The following is a 19,183-nucleotide window of genomic DNA, read 5'->3' as shown; positions in this document are numbered from 1 at the left end:
ATTTCAAGGTATTTAAGTGGGCTTGTTGGGCTTCCCCTGTGGCTCAGATGGTAATGAATCTGGCTGCAATGTGGGAGACCAAGGTTCAATCCCTGGATCAGGATGATCCCCTGGAGAAGATAATGGCAACCTACTCCAGTATTCCATGGACAGAGAAGCCTGGCGGGCTACAGTCCATGGGGTCGCAGAGAGTCGGACACAACTGAGCGACTGTCACTTCACTTCAAGTGGCCTGGTCAAGGTCAGACAAGCGCTAAGTATGTGCACATCTGAAAGTCTATCTCCCCCCAGTAACCCCAGGACCAGCAGCTCTCAGTGGACTCCGGGGGGCTCTTGTCTGCCTGGGGGTGACTGGCTCAGAGATGCCCGTTGGGAAGGACACTTTGGGGTTTCTCACCGAGATGCTGGTAATCACTGTGATGGCCACACCAGCACCCACTGTTACACACTGGGAGTGAGCGACCTCGACACCAGTGGATGAACAGAACACGTCCCTGTAGTAGTTGACCTAAAACAAAAGCACGAGGGCTGTAAAGAGGCTCAAAGGCCCAGGCCATTTCCTGACTGAAATACACAGTCCTAAAAGCCCAGGGGGCCCCTTGAGCAGGAAGGAGGCAGCAGGTGGGAGCCCAGAGCTGGGACCTGAGGTCAGGAGACCAGGGTGGAGCCTGGCTCTGCTGGAGCGCAGGTTACAGCCCCTCCCCTCCTGGGCATCGGGTTCTGCGTCTGTGAAATGGAGCTGGACTAGCCGACCCCGAGAGGTTTCCCTCTGTCGCTCTGTTAGTCTATCATCTCAGGCCCCATCCTTGATTCTGGGCCTCGCCAACCCCAAGTTCAGCTTCTCTTCTGGCCCAGCCCCAAGGATGTGGGCAGGGCAGCACTTCCGAAAGCAACACAAGCCGTGGTTCCTGCCTGTGCTGGGCGTCACTCAGTGTCTCCTGCTTTGCGTCCCTGAGTCCCCGAGGGCTGGATGCCACCTCTCTCTGACACCTTCCTTGAGCACCATCTGGGTTACCTATCCAGCCTTGGATGTTTCTGGAAGCTGCCCCTTATCTCTGTTTTGGGAGATCTCCACTCATCCTCCCACACCATTGACAGATGCAGTCATAGCAAAAGAACCACATTCACTGAGAGTGATGCCATCAATGGTCAAGCCTGAGTGAGCCTGGCAGGCTCCTGACCTGAGCTGTGTCCATCAGCTGCCTTCCCTGGGAACTGGAAATTTGTCCAGAGATCTTCAGCTCATCTCAGAGGAGAAAGGACTAGTGGTACCTTCTTCCATGGATGATCCTGAGAATGGGCCTTTAGCCATCACTGGAGGTACCTTCACAGACTCCCAGCACTGCTCGAGAAAGATGATCAGCTTGAAAGCTCTGGCCACTTTGCTGACTCCCATCAGGATGGCAGGGATGATGGTGAAGACACTGTTGATCTGCAGGGTCCCTGTCTGCAAGGACAGCAGAGCCCAGAGGGGAGGGGGCTGGGGTGGCAGAAGCTCTTCCGACACCAACTCCTGTTCTCCAGGGCAGCTATTACACAATAGACGTGTCGAGAATGTGCCGGAGAAGGGCTGACGTCTGGGAAGGACAGAAAGCAAAGACGGTGGGCAGAGGTCCTAGAGAGAGATTGGGGTCAGCAGGAGTTGGGTGAGGAGTGGGAGCATGCTAACAGTTGGAGCTGATTGAAAATTGTAGGGAAGGAAAGAGAATGGGCTGTCTGTACAGGCAGGGAGTTTCCTGTCACTGGTGGTAATCAAGCAGAGATAAGACTAAACAAGGAAGATTGTCAAGAATGTTGAACAGGGGAGCCCCACGACAGGTAGGAGACAGAGTTGGATTAGATGATGTCTATGATTCCTCCCAAGCCTGAAGACTCGGGAGTCTATGAAGGAAAGGAGGGAATGTCTGAAAAATAGAACGAGGCTGGATGTCCCCTGCTGGCCCCCCAGGATCCACCCCAATCTTCCCCACTGTGTTCTGTGCCCTCTGCTGACTTGGGTCAGTGGCTCCCTTGCCCCTCACACCCACATTTGGCTTTGGTTTTGCCAAGGGAGAAAACAGCAGTGGATCAAGAGGGAAGATGGTGCCCCCACTATAGGGGTGGCCTACTGGCTGCACCACCCTTGGCGATGTCTGCACACACTGCCCACCTCTGAGGACCATCAGGACCCTGACACAGGTGCATCAGCCAGGGGGGTGGGGCTCTGATGCCAGGAGTAAGGGAGCAGGGATCTCTAAACAGAGCCCCAGACACCCCTTCTGGGGTGGTGGTGGGGTTAGCCCTAAGAGTTCCACCAAAGTCCCCTGTCAGGCAATACTGATGACTCATCAGATACACAGACTGGTTTTCTCAGGCCCCTTTTCTCCTTTTGGGGCGGCTGTACCCCTGAGACAGCTGCCACTAGAGCTCTAATTCAGAGCAGAGCATCAGATGGCCCAGAGACCTGACCCCAGAGAGACAAAAAGAGCCCACACAAGCCCCTTCCTGATGACAGGAGGCTTAGCTTAGCTTGGGGCTTGTCCACACCCCACTAGGACGAGGCCAGCTCCATCACACCAGCTGGTCTCAGGGTTGTCATCTGCAGAACAAGCGCAATGGTAAAGCCATCTCTGAAGTCCCAAGTTCTGGGACACTGGGTTCAGACGAGGAGGAGGGGACCAAGCTTCTTGAATAATCCGGTCACTCCTGGTATAGCTGAGAACAGCACATTCTGAATTCCAAAAAGTCTGGATCATGGCATAATTGCAATATAGTGAATGTTTCCTGCATTCAAGTATACAACAAATGGCAAATTAGTCAGGTCTTGTTTTGTTTTGTTGCTGTTCTGTTTGTTGTTTTGGCTGTATCACGTGGCATGTGGGATCTTCATTCCCCCACCATGGATTGAACCCATATCCCCTGTAATGGAAGTGAGGAGTCTTAACCACTGGACTGTTAGGGAAGTCCCGAAGTTTAATTGTTAATCAAGTAACTCTAAGAAGAGGTGATATGAGTTCTCTTTCAGTAAATGACTTTCGATTGCTAATATTTTCTCTTTTTTGTTTTTGGCCACGCCTTCCTCGCTTGTGGGATCTTACTTCCCCAACCAGGGATTGAACCCTGGTCACCCGGCAGTGAGAGGAAGGAGTCCAAACCACTGGACTGCGAGGGAATTCCCCAATATTTTCTTTCATGCGTGAATACTGAATTGGTATGGTTCTTTAAAATCTAGTTTCCTTTAGAGGACTTCCAACCCTTCCCTTCAAGATGCCAACATGTCAACTCCAAGTGTAACTGTGAATTCCAAAGAGTGAGACCTGGTCAAATGGAATCCATGGGACCTAACCCTGAGACCTTGGCTCACTTCCGTCCTGGGAACCTTGACCCAGGCATCCCTCCTTATCTGCAGAGTCATGTCTTTGCAGCAACTGGGCTTAGGTGTAAAGATCAGTGAGTCCCTGTAAACCAAGCCAAGTATAAGAACTATGCTTCATCCTCAAACAAGACATGAGTCAGGGGCATGCAGAGTGACCCAATCTGAACCCCTCACCTCAGAGAACATGATTGAGGCTGCACAGGAAGAGCTGTAGCTATTACAACTTGGAGCCATGGGTCACCTGACCTCAAATTAAACCCCATCAACAAGCATTTATTGAACACCTGCTAGAAGCGCTAATGAGGCCCCTCTGCTGAGTACTGTCCAGACTTTGCTCTCAAAGGCTGAACCACCTCCACGAAGTGGACGACAGAGGGGCTGCTGTTCCTGTGCAGCTGACAAGGGGGAGAAATCCCAGGAAATTCAAGGACTTCCTTTAAGGTTATGATATCTATGGCAAAGTGGGGGCTGGACTTCAGGCCTCCTGATTTTTAAGGTCGCACAGCTCCCCACCACAAGCATGATCACCAGAACATCATGGTTTACTGATGTGAATTTTGAATGAGAGCAGCCCCTCCCCCCCAAACTACGACATGTGTCAACCAGCAGTGCTGACCCCACCAAGCCTCCCACAGGAAACATAGACACAGTGCAGGACCCCTGCAGTAGCGTGACTTTCCTGTCCAGGAAGGCTCCATGTTGCTTGAACTAGGTTTCATTATAAAAGGACTTGAAGACCTGGAAGACATTGCCCCATCCACAGCCCAGAATACTGGGCAACTCATGAGAGACCAAGAGGTAATATTCTTAATTGCCTCCAGTCACTGTACTACAGAATGTTTCGGCCAGTATTTTGGGGACACAGTTGATTCTCTGTTGTTTGCTGGAGATTAAAAAACCCTACTGTCCAATGGGGTGAGACGAGGAACCCGACTGCACAAAACGCTGTGAAAAATGCACTATCGCAACTTCCCTGGTGGTCCCGTGGTTTGGACTCCACTCTTCCACTGCAGGGGACCTGGACTCAACCCCTGCTTGGGGAACTAAGATCCTGCAAGCTGTACAGTACGGTCAAAAAAAAAAAAATGCAATGATATGTCTTGGTGTAGAGTTTTTTTTTTTTAAACAAATTTACTGTTAAACTTCACTTCATAGAGCCTTACTGTACAAGAGGCAACATAAGAAATATTGTTACTAATAGTATGACCGTGTGAGCTCTATCTTCATAAGCCTTAGTTTCCTCATCAATTATAGAAATAAAATGTATTTAATAGAGAATTTAGTTCACTGATTCCTAAAATGTCGACGTTCACCCTTGCCATCTTTTGTTTGACCACTTCCAATTTGCCTTGATTCATGGACCTGACATTCCAGGTTCCTATGCAATATTGCTCTTTACAGCATCAGATCTTGCTTCTATCACCAGTCACATCCACAGCTGGGTATAGTTTTTGCTTTGGCTCCATCCCTTCATTCTTTCTAGAGTTATTTCTCCACTGATCTCCAGTAGCATATTGGGCACCTAATGACCTGGGGAGTTCCTCTTTTGGTATCCTATCATTTTGCCTTTTCATACTGTTCATGGGGTTCTCAAGGCAAGAATACTGAAGTGGCTTACCATTCCCTTCTCCAGTGGACCACATTCTGTCAGGCCTCTCTACCATGACCCGCCCGTCTTGTGTTGCCCCGTAGCCATGGCTTGGTTTCATTGAGTTAGACAAGGCTGTGGTCCTACTGTGATTAGATTGACTAGTTTTCTGTGAGTATGGTTTCAGTGTGTCTGCCCTCTGATGCCCTCTTGCAACATCTACCATCTTACTTGGGTTTCTCTTACCTTGGCGTGGGGTATCTCTTCACAGCTGCTCCAGCAAAGCACAGCTGCTGCTCCTTACCTTGGATGAGGGGTATCTCCTTACCGCCACCGTTTCTGACCTTCAACATGGGATAGCTCCTCTAGGCCCTCCTGTGCTGCGCAGCCACCACTCCTCGGGTTGCTCCTCCCGGCCGCCGGCCCTGACCATTACATCTACTACTGCAGGCAGGAATCTCTCAGAAGAAATGGAGTAGCCATCATGGTCAACAAAAGAGTCCAAAATGCAGTACTTGGATGCAATCTCAAAAATGACAGAATGATCTCTGTTCGTCTCCAAGGCAAACCATTCAATATCACAGTTATCCTAGTCTATGCCCCAAGCAGTAACACTGAAGAAACTGAAGTTGAACGGTTTTATGAAGACCTACAAGACCTTTTAGAACTAACCCCCAAAAAAGATGTCCTTTTCGTTATAGGGGACTGGAATGCAAAAGTAGGAAGTCAAGAAACACCTGGAGTAACAGGCAAATTTGGCCTTGGAATGCAGAATAAAGCAGGGCAAAGACTAATAGAGTTTTGCCAAGAAAACGCACTGGTCATAGCAAACACCCTCTTCCAACAACATAAGAGAAGACTCTACACATGGACATCACCAGATGGTCAACACTGAAATTAGATTGATTATATTCTTTGCAGCCAAAGATGGAGAAGCTCTATACAGTCAACAAAAACAAGACCAGGAGCTGACTGTGGCTCAGATCATGAACTCCTTATTACCAAATTCAGACTTAAATTGAAGAAAGTAGGGAAAACCGCTAGACCATTCAGGTATGACCTAAATCAAATCCCTTATGATTATACAGTGGAAGTGAGAAATAGATTTAAGGGCCTAGATCTGATAGAGTGACTGATGAACTATGGAATGAGGTTCATGACATTTTATAGGAGACAGGGATCAAGACCATCCCCATGGAAAAGAAATGCAAAAAAAGCAAAATGGCTGTCTGGGGAGGCCTTACAAATAGCTGTGAAAAGAAGAGAGGCAAAAAGCAAAGGAGAAAAGGAACGATATAAGCATCTGAATGCAGAGTTCCAAAGAATAGCAAGAAGAGATAAGAAAGCCTTCTTCAGTGATCAATGCAAAGAAATAGAGGAAAAGAACAGAATGGGAAAGACTAGAGATCTCTTCAAGAAAATCAGAGATACCAAGGGAACATTTCATGCAAAGATGCACTCGATCAAGGACAGAAATGGTATGGACCTAATACAAGCAGAAGATATTAAGAGGTGGCAAGAATACACAGAAGAACTGTACAAAAAAGATCTTCACGACCCAGATAATCATGATGATGTGATCACTAATCTAGAGCCAGACATCTTGTCAAGTGAAGTCAGGCGGGCCTTAGAAAGCATCACTATGAACAAAGCTAGTGGAGGTGATGGAATTCCAGTTGAGCTATTTCAAATCCTGAAAGATGATGCTTTGAAAGTACTGCACTCAATATGCCAGCAAATTTGGAAAACTCAGCAGTGGCCACAGGACTGGAAAAGGTCAGTTTTCATTCCAATCCCAAAGAAAGGGAATGCCAAAGAATGCCCAAACTATCGCACAATTGCACTCATCTCACATGCTAGGAAAGTAATGCTCAAAATTCTCCAAGCCAGACTTCAGCAATACGTGAACCGTGAACTCCCTGATGTTCAAGTTGGTTTTACAAAAGGCAGAGGAACCAGAGATCAAATGGCCAACATCCGCTGGATCATGGAAAAAGCAAGAGGGTTCCAGAAAAACATCTATTTCTGCTTTATTGACTATGCCAAAGCCTTTGACTGTGTGGATCACAATAAACTGTGGAAAATTCTGAAAGCAATGGGAATACCAGACCACCTAACCTGCCTCTTGAGAAATCTGTATGCAGGTCAGGAAGCAACAGTTAGAACTGGACATGGAACAACAGACTGGTTCCAAATAGGAAAAGGAGTCCGTCAAGGCTGTATATTGTCACCCTGCTTATTTAACTTATATGCAGGGTACATCATGAGAAACGCTGGACTGGAAGAAACACAAGCTGGCATCAAGATTGCTGGGAGAAATAGCAATAACCTCAGATATGCAGATGACACCGCCCTTATGGCAGAAAGTGAAGAGGAGCTAAAAAGCCTCTTGATGCAAGTGAAAGAGGAGAGCGAAAAAGTTGGCTTAAAGCTGAACATTAAGAAAGCTAAGATCATGGCATCTGGTCCCATCACTTCATGGGAAATAGATGGGGAAACAGTGTCAACAGTGTCAGACTTTATTTTTCGGGCTCCAAAATCACTGCAGATGGTGACTGCAGCCACGAAATTAAAAGACGCTTACTCCTTGGAAGAAAAGTTATGACCCACCTAAACAGCATATTCAAAAGCAGAGACATTACTTTGCCAACAAAGGTCTGTCTAGTCAAGGCTATGGTTTTTCCAGTGGTCATGTATGGATGTGAGAGCTGGACTGTGAAGAAAGCTGAGCGCCGAAGAATTGATGCTTTTGAACTGTGGTGTTGGAGAAGCCTCTTGAGAGTCCCTTGGACTGCAAGGAGATCCAACCAGTCCATTCTGAAGGAGATTAGCCCTGGGATTTCTTTGGAAGGAATGATGCTGAAGCTGAAACTGCAGTACTTTGGCCACCTCATGCGAAGCGTTGACTCATTGGAAATTACTCTGATGCTAGGAGGGATTGGGGGCAGGAGGAAAAGGGGACGACCGAAGATGAGATAGCTGGATGGCATCATGGACTTGATGGACGTGAGTCTGAGTGAACTCGGGGAGTTGGTGATGGACAAGGAGGCCTGGCGTGCTTCGATTCATGGGGTTGCAAAGAGGTGGACACGACTGAGTGACTGAACTGAACTGAACTGAATAGAGAATTTGTGAGCAGTCACTCTGATATATATAGTGGTGGTACATTGCTTGACTGAGAAAAAGTGTTCCTTCAATGGTAATAATTATATTAATATAATATATATAATCCATGAGCAACTATTGCAGTAGCTCCTATAAAGCAGAATAAAGTGTAGCTAAAAATGAATAACAGTGAATATTTTTTTTTCCCATACTGAGTGGCTTATGAGATCCTAGTTCCCCAACAAGGGATAGAACTCATGCCCCCTGTAGTGGAAGGACAGGGTCCTAACCACTGGACCACCAAGGAATTCCTGTAATGACAGTGATGTTTAAAGTGCTGCAGGACTCAGATACCCACATGAATGGGGACAGACACTGGTCCCTGTTCTTGCCCTTTCAGGGACACGTTCCCTATTTGTCCTGCATCTCTGGGCCATCTTTACTGCATCCTCATCACAATAAGGGCGTCCCAGGTGGCTCAGTGGTAAAGAATCTGCCTGCCAGTGCAAGACACTCAGGAAATGTGGATTTGATCCCTGGATTGGGAAGCTCCCCTGGAGGAGGAAATGGCAACCCAATCCAGGATTCTGGCCTGGAAAATTCCAAGGACAGGGAAGCCTGGCGGTCTACAGTCCAAAGAGTTGGCCATGACTTAGCAACTGAGCATGTGCACGAGCAAACACACACACACACACACACACACACACACACACACACACACCACAATACATACATGGCTCTTGCCCTATAAAAAGCCAACATAACCCACTCCTCTCTTCACTAAGCTTCATTTTTTGCTCCCTTGTACAGCAAAACACTTTCAAAAAGCTGTCTATCCTTCACCCTGCTCATTCTTCCTGAATCCACTCCAGTCAAGCTTGTCTCCAGGTCTCCCCTTAGCTGCTCTTGTCCAAGTCAGCCATGCCCTCCATGAGGTCAAAGCCAGTGGTCAACTCTCAGTCCTTCTCTTGACTCCTCATCAGGCCCTGTCCCTCTCTCCTGACTCACATGCTTTACCAGGCCATGGAGACACTTTTCTTTGCTTCTTCTCACCACAGTCCCAAGCCCTAAGGGTTTCGTCTTGTACTCCATTCTCTTTGCTATCTGCAAGTGGCCTTCGCAGGAGGAAGAGCAGTGGGACTAAGGTCCAAAGCGCCTAGGCGGGGAATCCATGCCCGTCCCCTCCCACCCCCTTCCTAATGTGTCTATAAAGGATGACATTCCTGTGGTGGGGGGTCGGAGGGCAGAGTAGAGGTGGGACAACTCTAGTCATCCCCTGGTCTTCAGAGGCCAGCCTCCAGGGAGTATCAGAGGAAGACAGCAGCTTCTGGAAAGAAGAGGGTGACTTCTGGAAGGAAGAGGGCAGCTTCCACAGAGCAAGATAGCAGTTTTCTCCTGCCCACCTTGTGTGGCCTGTTGACCACCCAACGTTGTAGCTGTACTGCAAGGCGGAACCAAAGCCTGCACCCAGTGTGTCCAGCACCAGCATGGTTTGCAGCGCTGCCAGAGAGGTTTATGGTCAGGGCCTCTGGGGTTAGTCCTGGGAACTTCTGGAAGGGAAGAGGGGGAAGCTTCAGGAAAAAGGTCCACCGTGCTCTGCCCATGGGGAGCTTACATTCTAGAGGGGGCTCGGGGAGGGGGGGCAAAAACAAACAAAAGACTAAGCTTCACCCCAACCTCCACCTCCCCCCGGCCCTCAAACCACAAACAAATAGGAGACTTCCAAATAACCATAATGCTGTGAAGACATGAAAACAGGGGACAGGGCTGAGGGCAGGGGGACAGCTCTCTGAGGAGGTGCCGTTGAACTGAGACCTGAATGAATGATGTGGGCCTGTGAGCATCTGGGGAAAGGGTATTCAGCAAACAGAGCCCCTGAAGGAGGCACAAGGCTTGTCGGGAAAGCCAAGGCAGTCACATTTCCATGGCTTCCCCAACACCCAGGGCAGCTCCGGGGACCTGGCCCCAGGGCCAAAGTCCCAGCAGGTGGTGGCGGAACTGGGGCGGGGTCTGTGGCTCCCTGAATCCAGGCAGCCCAGGGCTCTGAGCAGCCAGCTGGCACAAGTCACCTCCCCAGATCATCCCCCCATGCCGCTGCGCCTCTGCTTGCCTGTTGCCTCTGAACCCCCACCCCCACCATCAGCTGCCTGACTGCGACAGTCCTCAACCCTGGCAGCCAGCAAACAGAATTCGGGCAACTTCAGAGGCTGGGGGGACAGGATTGGGACACACTTCCCAACAGCTGGACTCACCCTCCACCCCACGTCATCTTGTTTCTGAGTCAGGAAGCTGCATCTCCCCACCGCTCCCCCAGGGCTGATGGCTCCCCAGGAAAGGCACGGCCGGTGCTGTCCTCATCCTCCCTCCACAGTCCCCTCACCTGGTGGCAAAGGGACAGTGAGTGACAGTTTCCTAGACTTGGCACTAACCCCTTCCCTGGGTGGGGTGGGCAGAGGAGTCCCTGCCTCTTTTTTTCTCCATGCTTGTTCAGCAGAAAAACAGGTGCACTCTGCCTCCTTAGCGACACCTGGGTCCTGCTCTGTGCAGACCGCCTGGGGCCTGTGAGGTTTTATTACTCCTTTGGTCTCTGAACTCTGCTGACTTCCCCCAGGAGAACATTTTCCTGGGACTTGTTGATAAGATAAAGGGTCACAGTGTGAATTCTGTCTTTGCCTCCACCAAGCCTCAAATTAGAAACTCTCCCTTGCACCAAGGAGAAGAAAAACACCACCTGCCCTGGGTCCCTTGAAACGAGGCATCTTGGAAACCAAGTCAGGCCTGATTGTCTGGGTCTTTTATGTGTCTCTTGTGTTCTCTCTCCATATGTGCTTCCTCTTAGGAATTTGGACGACTTGTTCCTTTTGGGGAAAGAGGACGCTAAATATCTTTAGATTATTTCTACTTAAACTTATTAGGGCTTCCCAGATGGGGCTTCCCAGGTGGCACTAGTGGTAAAGAACCCGCCTGCCAGTGCAGGAGATGTAAGAGACTCAAGTTCAATCCCTGGGTCAGGAAGATCCCCTGGAGGAGGCCATGGCAACCCACTCTAGTATTCTTGCCTGGAGAATCCCATGGACAGAGGAACCTGGAGGACTATAGTCCCTACGGTCGCAAAGAGTTGGACAGGACAGAAGCGACTTAGCATGCATACTTATCAGTACTAAATAAGTCACTAAAATATTGAACAAAGTTGCTCAATTCAGAAATATCTCTATTAGCAAAATAATTAGGGAATAACTGAATAACATGACAGACTGGAATGTCAGGCTGCCGTTTCAAGGGATAATTATGAAAATTACCTAGGGACATGGAGACATGTTATGAAAGTCATATTAGGTGACTAAAGCAAAATACACTCGTATGCCTGGGTAAAAACATGTTGGCACGTGGACAGTAGCGTGATGGCCATAGGGAGAGGAGAAAAGGGGTCCTTATTTCTCCTAAAGGTCTGCTCATGACAGTTTAGGTATTCTCCCAAGGGTTATTAAATCTAAATGTATTGTCTGCTGTGCCCTTCATCCATTCTCAGGCCTCCCTAGCAGAGTGTTAACTCTTGGGACAGGCCTAGGCCTGGGCCTGGGACACTTCCTGCCAAGACGTGAAGGGCCTGCACAGTCTGTGCTGGGCTTTTCAGCTTAAGCTCAGAGTGTGCTCCTGGGTTCTGCTTCAAGCACATGCGGCAGTGACCCACAGGCAGGCCCCCAGCTTCTGTATTTGAGACCCCACGGGGGAGGAGGTAGGACCCTCCCACACAGCATAGAGTGGGGTCTGTGCAGCCACACCGCCCTCCAGTGGGGTGGACACTTTGCCAGGGGGTACATCTGGCATACCCCCTCTCTCCTTTCTTGCAGTAAGTCGATGCTGTACCATTTGTGTTTAGTGTGAGAGGTTTGTTCTCAGAGACCTTGAATCTTACATTCATCTCCCCCCTGGGGGAGGGCACTTCCCTGTCTTAAAAAAAAATTATTTATTTATATATCTGTCTGTACTGGTCTTCACTGCTGCATGCACGCAGGCTTTCTCTAGTTGTGGTGAGTGGGAGCTGCTCTAGTCGTGGTGGGTGGGCTTCTTATTGCGGTGGCTTCTCTTGTTGCAGCTCGTGGCTCAGTAGTTGTGGCGCTCAGACTTAGTTGCCCCATGGCACATGGAATCTTTCTAGACCAGGGATCGAACCCAAGTCTCCTGCATTGGCAGGTGGATTCTTAACCACTGAGCCACCAGGAGACCCCTTACCTGCCTTTTAACATTGGTGGCACAGCCTGGTCACTCAATGAGCAGTGAAATCTTAACATTTCTATTTCTACAAGGTCTGTCCAAGGCAATCTGGGCTTTTTCTGTCACGGTCCTGAGAGCACTTCCAGCTTCTTTTCATTGCCCAAGGCCAAAGCCATGTCCATGTTTTTAGGTATTTGTTAAAGTTTCCCCCACTTCTCAGTACTGTATCAAGATCTATTGAAGGCAAAAGAAGGGGATGACAGAGGATGAGATGGTTGGGTGGCATCACTGACTCGATGGACATGAGTTTGAGCAAGCTCCGGGAGTTGGTGACGGACAGGGAAGCCTGGCGTGCTGGAGTCCATGGGGTCACAAAGAGTTGGACACGACTGAACTGAACTGATTAATTTCTTGAGGCTCCTGTAACAAATTACCACAAATTTATTGGATTAAAGCCACACAAATGTATTAACTTACAATTCTGGAGGTCATGAGTCTGACAAGGGTCTCAGTGGGCTAAAATCAGGTGTCACCAGAGCTGTGTTCCTCTCTGGAGCCTGTAAGGGAGAATCCATTTCTCTGCCTTTTCCAGCTTCTAGAAACCTTCCTCCATCCTCAAGGCCAACAGCATCAGACTGAGTGTTTCTCATGCTGCTGTCAACTAAAAAAGATGTTCAACTTGAGAGTTGCTTGAAGTTTTATCTGGGGCAAAATGAGGACTGCAGCCCAGGAGATAGCATCTCAAATATCTGAGAGACTGCTCCAAAGCGGCAGTGGGGGAAGGTCAACACATAAGGTTTTGGTGAAGGGGGAGTTCAATGTCATAAAGCACTCATTTTACAAAAAGTTTTTTGTTAGTCGTGAGGGTCTGATGGCACCGTGAAGGGATTTAGTGCTTCTCTATCTATACGTGAGGAGATGCAAGCATCATCACTGAATCTTTTCCTAAAAACATCCAACTATCTAAAGACCTGTCCCACTAGATTCCCTGGAGCACAGAGTGCCTCGCTCCACCCTGAACTCCCTCTGGGGTTGTTGAAGGTCAGCAGCTATGGTAGCGGGGGGTTCCATCTCCATAGAGGGAGATGGCAAAGGCCTTTGTTGTTCACTCGTTGGCGATGCCCTTGGTTAGTGCCAATTTGTAGTTGACACTGCCATCTTTCTGGTTCTTCCTGTCCCTTGTGTTACATTAACTGCACTTGAATAATCCACAACAATCTCCCATCTCGGGGTTAGTTGACCACAGTTCTGTCTCCATTTGTTCCTCAAAATGCTAGTTTTGTTTTGTTTTCTTTGCTTTGCTTTATCACCTGAATTCTGTATTCTTTTGGCAGAAATCACAATGTCTAGTCACAATGCCCCTAGTCTACTAACACTGATTAAACACTGTATGGTTCTCCTTTTCTCTGAGTCAACTGCGACAACAAGGTCAAGCTGATGGCAAAACCAAGCTTCTTCCTCCTATTCCTTCTGCTTGAAACATACCTCTCGCAGGTCTCAAGTCAAATGTCACCTCCCTGGAGAGGTCCTCACTAGGCCCACCCTTTCGAAAGTAAGTGCTACCCCTTGCCCTGCACTCTCCACCACTTTATCCTGAACACTATATAAAATGACCCTAAGTGTTTACTGGTACTTTTTACCATTATACCCATTACATCCACTGCTCATAGTAGGTGCTCAACAAATGTGTTGAATGAATGAATGTCCTAGATGTATGATGCTCCCTCCTCCATGACCCTCCAAACATCTTATGCTCCCTTCCTGTACAAATCTTACCCATTCTTTTTTTTTTAATTGGAGGATAACTGCTTTACAATAGGCTGTTGGTTTCTGCCATATATCAACATGAATCAATCATAGGTATACATATGTCCCCTGCTTCTTGAACCTCCCTCCCACTTCCCACCCTATACCACCGCTCTAGGTTGTCACAGAGCACTGGACTGCGTCATACAGCAAATTTCCATTGGCTACCTAGTTTTACATATGATACTGTATACGTTTCAATGCTACTCTCTCGATTCATCCCTCCCCTTCCCCGTGTCCACAAGTCTGTGCTCTACATCCGTGTTTCTGTTGTTGCCCTGTAGACGGGTTCATCAGTACCATCTTTCTAGAGTCCCTGTGTATGTGCTAAGTTGCTTCAGTCATATCTGGCTTTGTGTGATCCCATATACTGTGTGTAGCATGCCAGGCTTCTCTGTCCATGGGATTCTCCAGGCAAGAACACTGGAGGGGTTTCCATGCCCTCCTCCAGGGGATCTTCCCAACTTAGGGACTGAACCTGCATCTCTTACATCTCCTGCATTGGCAGGCATGTTCTTTACTACTAGCACCACCTGGGGAGCCCTCCAGATTCCATATACATGTGTTCAGTTCAGTTCAGTTCAGTTCAGTCACTCAGTCGTGTCCAACTCTGCAACCCCATGAATCAGAGCATGCCAGGTCTCCCTGTTCATCACCATCTCCTGGAGTTCGCTCAGACTCCTGTCCATCAAGTCCATGATACCATCCAGCCATCTCATCTTCAGTCGTCCCTTTCTCCTCCTGCCCCCAATCCCTCTCAGCATCAGTCTTTTCCAATGAGTCAACTCTTCACATGAGGTGGCCAAAGTACTGCAGTTTCACCTTATCATCATTCCTTCCAAAGAAATCCCAGGGCTGATCTCCTTCAGAATGGACTGGTTGGATCTCCTTGCAGTCCAAGGGACTCTCAAGAGGCTTCTCCAATACCACAGTTCAAAAGCATCAATTCTTCGGTGCTCAGCCTTCTTCATAGTCCAACTCTCACATCCATACATGACCACTGGAAAAACCATAGCCTTGACTAGACAGACCTTAGTCAGCAAAGTAATGTCTCTGCTTTTGAATATGCTATCTAGGTTGGTCATAACTTTTCTTAAAGGAGTAAGCGTCTTTTAATTTCATGGCTGCAGTCACCATCTGCAGTGATTTTGGAGCCCAAAAAAATAAAGTCCTACACTGTTGACACTGTTCCCCCATCTATTTCCCGTGGAGTGATGGGACCAGATGCCATGATCTTCGTGATGGAGGTGGCTATCCATGAGAGAGCCTGTACAAGCACCAGCCTGATGCAAACATCCTGAAGCGAGAGAGGGCTGACCATGGTATGGGGAGTAACGAGAGGTCGGTGGAGTTGGAGCAGAAAGGGAGAGGAAGGAGGTAGCAGGCACATAGATACTGAGCAGGCTGAGAGGACTGGGGGTTTTATTCTGAACATAATGGGACGTCATTGGCTGACTTGAGTCAGACTGTCCTGGACTAATTTGCAATTTAGAGTCATTTTACATTAGAAAATATCAGGAGAAGGGAGGTCTTCCTTCTAGGCATCTTTCCTGCGAGATGAGCTCCCCATCTCAACAGGGCCAAGAATGTTAACTGTCTTCTCCCCAAAGCTGCCACTCAGTTCCCCAAGCCACTCCCTATCAGCGCCAGTTAGAAACCTGGCAGGGACGCCAGACCTGTGGTGGCTCCGGAATCCCACCGAGTCTCGCTGAGTTCTTGCTCTCATCTGCCCCACCCCTACCCCCCTGCACTGCTGGCTTTTCAGAGCCCTCATTATTCTTCTCCAGTAGGCCTCCCTCCCCAAGTCCCACCCAGTCTTGTTACTGCCGTGGACCTCCCTGAAACTCAACAGCCATCTAAAGCCAGACTCATCTTGACGACAAGGTTCAGGGTCAGTGTGGCTCACAGGGACCCACAGAATCTCGTTCAGGCTTTCTGCCTTCACTTTCACAGCAAGCAATCCGGCCTTCCCCTCAACCCCTCTGCATGTCTCTGTGCCCTTCCTCACCTGGCACAACCATCCTCTCCCTTATGGCATCTTCTCCACCTGGAGAAATCCTTTTTGTCTTTCCTAAGTCCCCATCTTCCTTCTGTGCAGCCATAGCATCAGGCCCATACCTTTCTTCTGTTGTATTTGACTAACCCATAGAAATCCACGAATCTGTAAATATTCCTATGTGTAGCCATCTGTGTCTATATTCGGCTAAACCACATCTCCAACTCTAGTCTATTACCATGTGGACCATCCTAAACCCTCTCTCTTGGCTTATCTGTAATTTCCACTGCAACAGTGAGCTAGTTCCCAGCACCTGCCATCCACTTACTTGTTAAATCCATTTACATGTATAGTGATCTCTCACTGTATTTTATCAGTGGGTTTATTTGTCTTCCAGATCAATGCTTATTCCCAAGCACTGAAAAATAACTAAGTGCTTAACACAAGTCAGGCACTGGCTTCCCTAGTGGCTCAGCAGTAAAGAATATGTCTGCAAGGTAGGAGACATGTAGTCAATCCCTGAGTTGGGAAGATTCCCTGGAAAAGGAAAGGGCAACCCACTCCAGTAATAAACCCACTTCCAGTGCCTGGAAAATCCCATGGAAGAGGAACCTGGTGGGCTATGATCCATGAGGTTGCAAAAGAGTTGGACATTATTTAGTGACTAAACTACAACTGATTTAAACACTACAAGCATATTATTTACTTCTCACAACCAACCATATGAGACATTTATGATTAGCTCATCAGAAGAAAGTGTTAGTTGCTCAATCGTGTCCTACTCTTTGAGACCCCATGGATTGTAGCTCACCAGGCTCCTCTGTCCATGGGATTCTCCAGAAAGAATACTGCAATAGGTAACCATTTCCTTCTCCAGTGGATCTTCCAGACCCAGGGATCAAACCCAGGTCTCCTGCATTAGACAGATTCCTTACCGTCTGAGCCACCAGGATTTCGCAGGTGGCACTATTGGTAATGAACCCATCTGCCAATGCAGGAGACACAAGAGACTCCAGTCCAATCCCTGGGTTGGGAAACTCCCTGGAGAAGGAAATGGCAACTCACTCCAGTATTCTTGCCTAGAACATCCCATGGACAGAGGAGACTGGCAGTTTACAGTCCACAGGGTCACAGAGTGTTGGACACAACCGAAGTGACCTAGCATGCAACAGAAGAGAAAAATCGAGGTACAGAAAAACCAAGGTGGTCGCCCAAGCTGCACAAGAACTAAATGGCAGAACCAAGGTTGACTCCAGAGAATAGATCCACAGAATCATGAACTCCAGAGCCTCTCCTGGGTCAGGGGTCCTCCAGGTAGCATGAGCTGAGTTAATAATGGCATAGCTCCTTCGCTTCTGGCAGTCCAGCCTTGCTGCTCCTCAGTGTTGTGAGCCACTATCTACAGTTGTTTTCTCTGCCCCCTCACACTGTAGGTCCCTGCAGCAGAAGGTAAGGCTGGTTCAATCACAGCATTGTGCTTTTTAATTCATTTGGGCCCTCACTACTTTTGTAAGTCATGGAACACACCACCTGGGGAATCCCCATTTCACCCCCAAGAAAGTTGCTCCCAACTCCACCTCTGTCCCACCCTGCCCCTGGTCTCTACCTCCCAACTCCCGGGAGATTTCACATCCTGCCAGAGGCCTTTCAGTAGGTGGTCCCTGCACTTTTCTTTCCCATGCCTTGGTTTTATCCACCATTTTGTATACGCCCTGTTCACACACGCACACCTCTAAGAAAAGCCTCCAGCTCTGCCGTGTGTTTGGGGGCACTCCCTCCTTCTCCCTACTCTCTTCTCATCTCATCTTCAGGACCCCTCAGTGCTCACTATGCACCTGAAGACATGCAGAGTTTTCCTCAATCTTAAATTTTAAAAATCACAACGTTGTAACCACCTCATCTCTCACTTCTCCCCTTCTTTCAGCAAGTATTGTTCGAGGGCCTCTTCCATACCAGGCTCTTCAAGGCAGTGGGGATTCCAGGATAAACAAAACTGGTCAAACCCCTGCCCTCAAGGGGCTGACACTTTAGTGCAACCAAGCTACTTGGAGGAGCAGGGAATGCCCCCACCTTCTACCTGCTCACAGAAACACAGAACATCGTGGTGAAAAGTGATTATATTTGTTTTATTGAGTATACAGAAGCAATGCCATGGTCCTGTAATATCAGGATGGTTGAGGGACAGCTGCCCACCATGTGTCAGGGTTGGTGATAGGTCAATCTAGAAAGAGACAGCCTGGCTTTAAGAACTGCACAGAAGCCCTTTGGACAGTCCCAGCAGTGCCTGCATTCCATGCTGGACTTGTCCTTATTCTGGATTCATAGAGTAGGAGAGAAGGTCTGCACAGATCCTACTGATGGGCTCCTCCTCTCAAGTTACTGCCTTGCAGTCGAGGGTGGAAACTCCTTTAGCTCCTCCTTTTCTGGGTGCACCCCTGGCACTTTGTTCATCTTGATGAAGATCTGATTGATTTCTATGAAGGTCTTGGACTTGGTTTCAGGGATGATCAGGAAGATGTAGACGGTGGTGAGAAAACATATCACAGCAAAAATGACGAAACTGTAAGCTCCAAGGCCCACCTGTGGGAGGAGAGAGGGTCCACATGTTTGGAAAGGTTATCAATTTACTGCTTGAGTATCTTGTGCCTCTGGGGCCCTGGGTCACACTTACTTGGATGAATGGGAAGACCAAGCCCACAGTGAAGTTGGAGAGCCAGTGAACAGTACCCGCCACCATGTAGGCAGCTGGCCGGGAGGACTGCAGGAAGATCTCAGTGACGAGCAGTGCGGGGATGGGACCTGAGGAGGAACAGGGATAGCTGACTTCTCTGTTGGCCAAGCAAGCCCACCACGGGTCCTGGAGCCCTACCCATGTAAGGTTCCAGAGGCCTCCAGCTCAAGGCAGAGCAAGTGTGTCTCCAGGACTCCTGATCTTGCGGAGAAGCAGTGTGAGAAGGCATCTACCAAGACTCGGGCACAATAGGTGACATCCTGTGATGCCCCCAAAAGGGGTCCATGACCATCCATAAAGATCTCTGCCCACTACATGGGCACTGTGTTCCAGCCTACACAGGCTGCTCTACTGTCCTCCCTCTTGTCATGCTCTGCCCAAACCCCT

General features: G+C 48.6%; 1 protein-coding gene across 4 annotated transcripts in view; it reads right to left on the bottom strand.

Moving 5' to 3' along the window:
- Window positions 1-18,244: 18,244 nt before the first annotated feature.
- Window positions 18,245-19,183, bottom strand: part of LOC128061880 (solute carrier family 2, facilitated glucose transporter member 5-like) — a 73,671-nt gene continuing 72,732 nt past the window's right edge. For 3 of the 4 annotated variants that reach the window (XM_052654278.1, XM_052654274.1, XM_052654275.1), the window contains 2 exons: window positions 18,737-18,864; window positions 18,245-18,645 (listed from right to left, as the gene is read on the bottom strand). In XM_052654278.1, coding sequence (XP_052510238.1) covers window positions 18,442-18,645; window positions 18,737-18,864 — 332 coding nt within the window. In that variant the 3' untranslated portion in view covers window positions 18,245-18,441. The remainder of the gene's footprint in view (window positions 18,646-18,736; window positions 18,865-19,183) is intronic. The other variant, XM_052654277.1, reaches the window with a different exon arrangement.

This window comes from Budorcas taxicolor, chromosome 16 (assembly GCF_023091745.1).
Source record: "Budorcas taxicolor isolate Tak-1 chromosome 16, Takin1.1, whole genome shotgun sequence".
Taxonomy (NCBI): domain Eukaryota; kingdom Metazoa; phylum Chordata; class Mammalia; order Artiodactyla; family Bovidae; genus Budorcas; species Budorcas taxicolor.
This window is presented reverse-complemented; position numbering and strand designations above follow the sequence as displayed.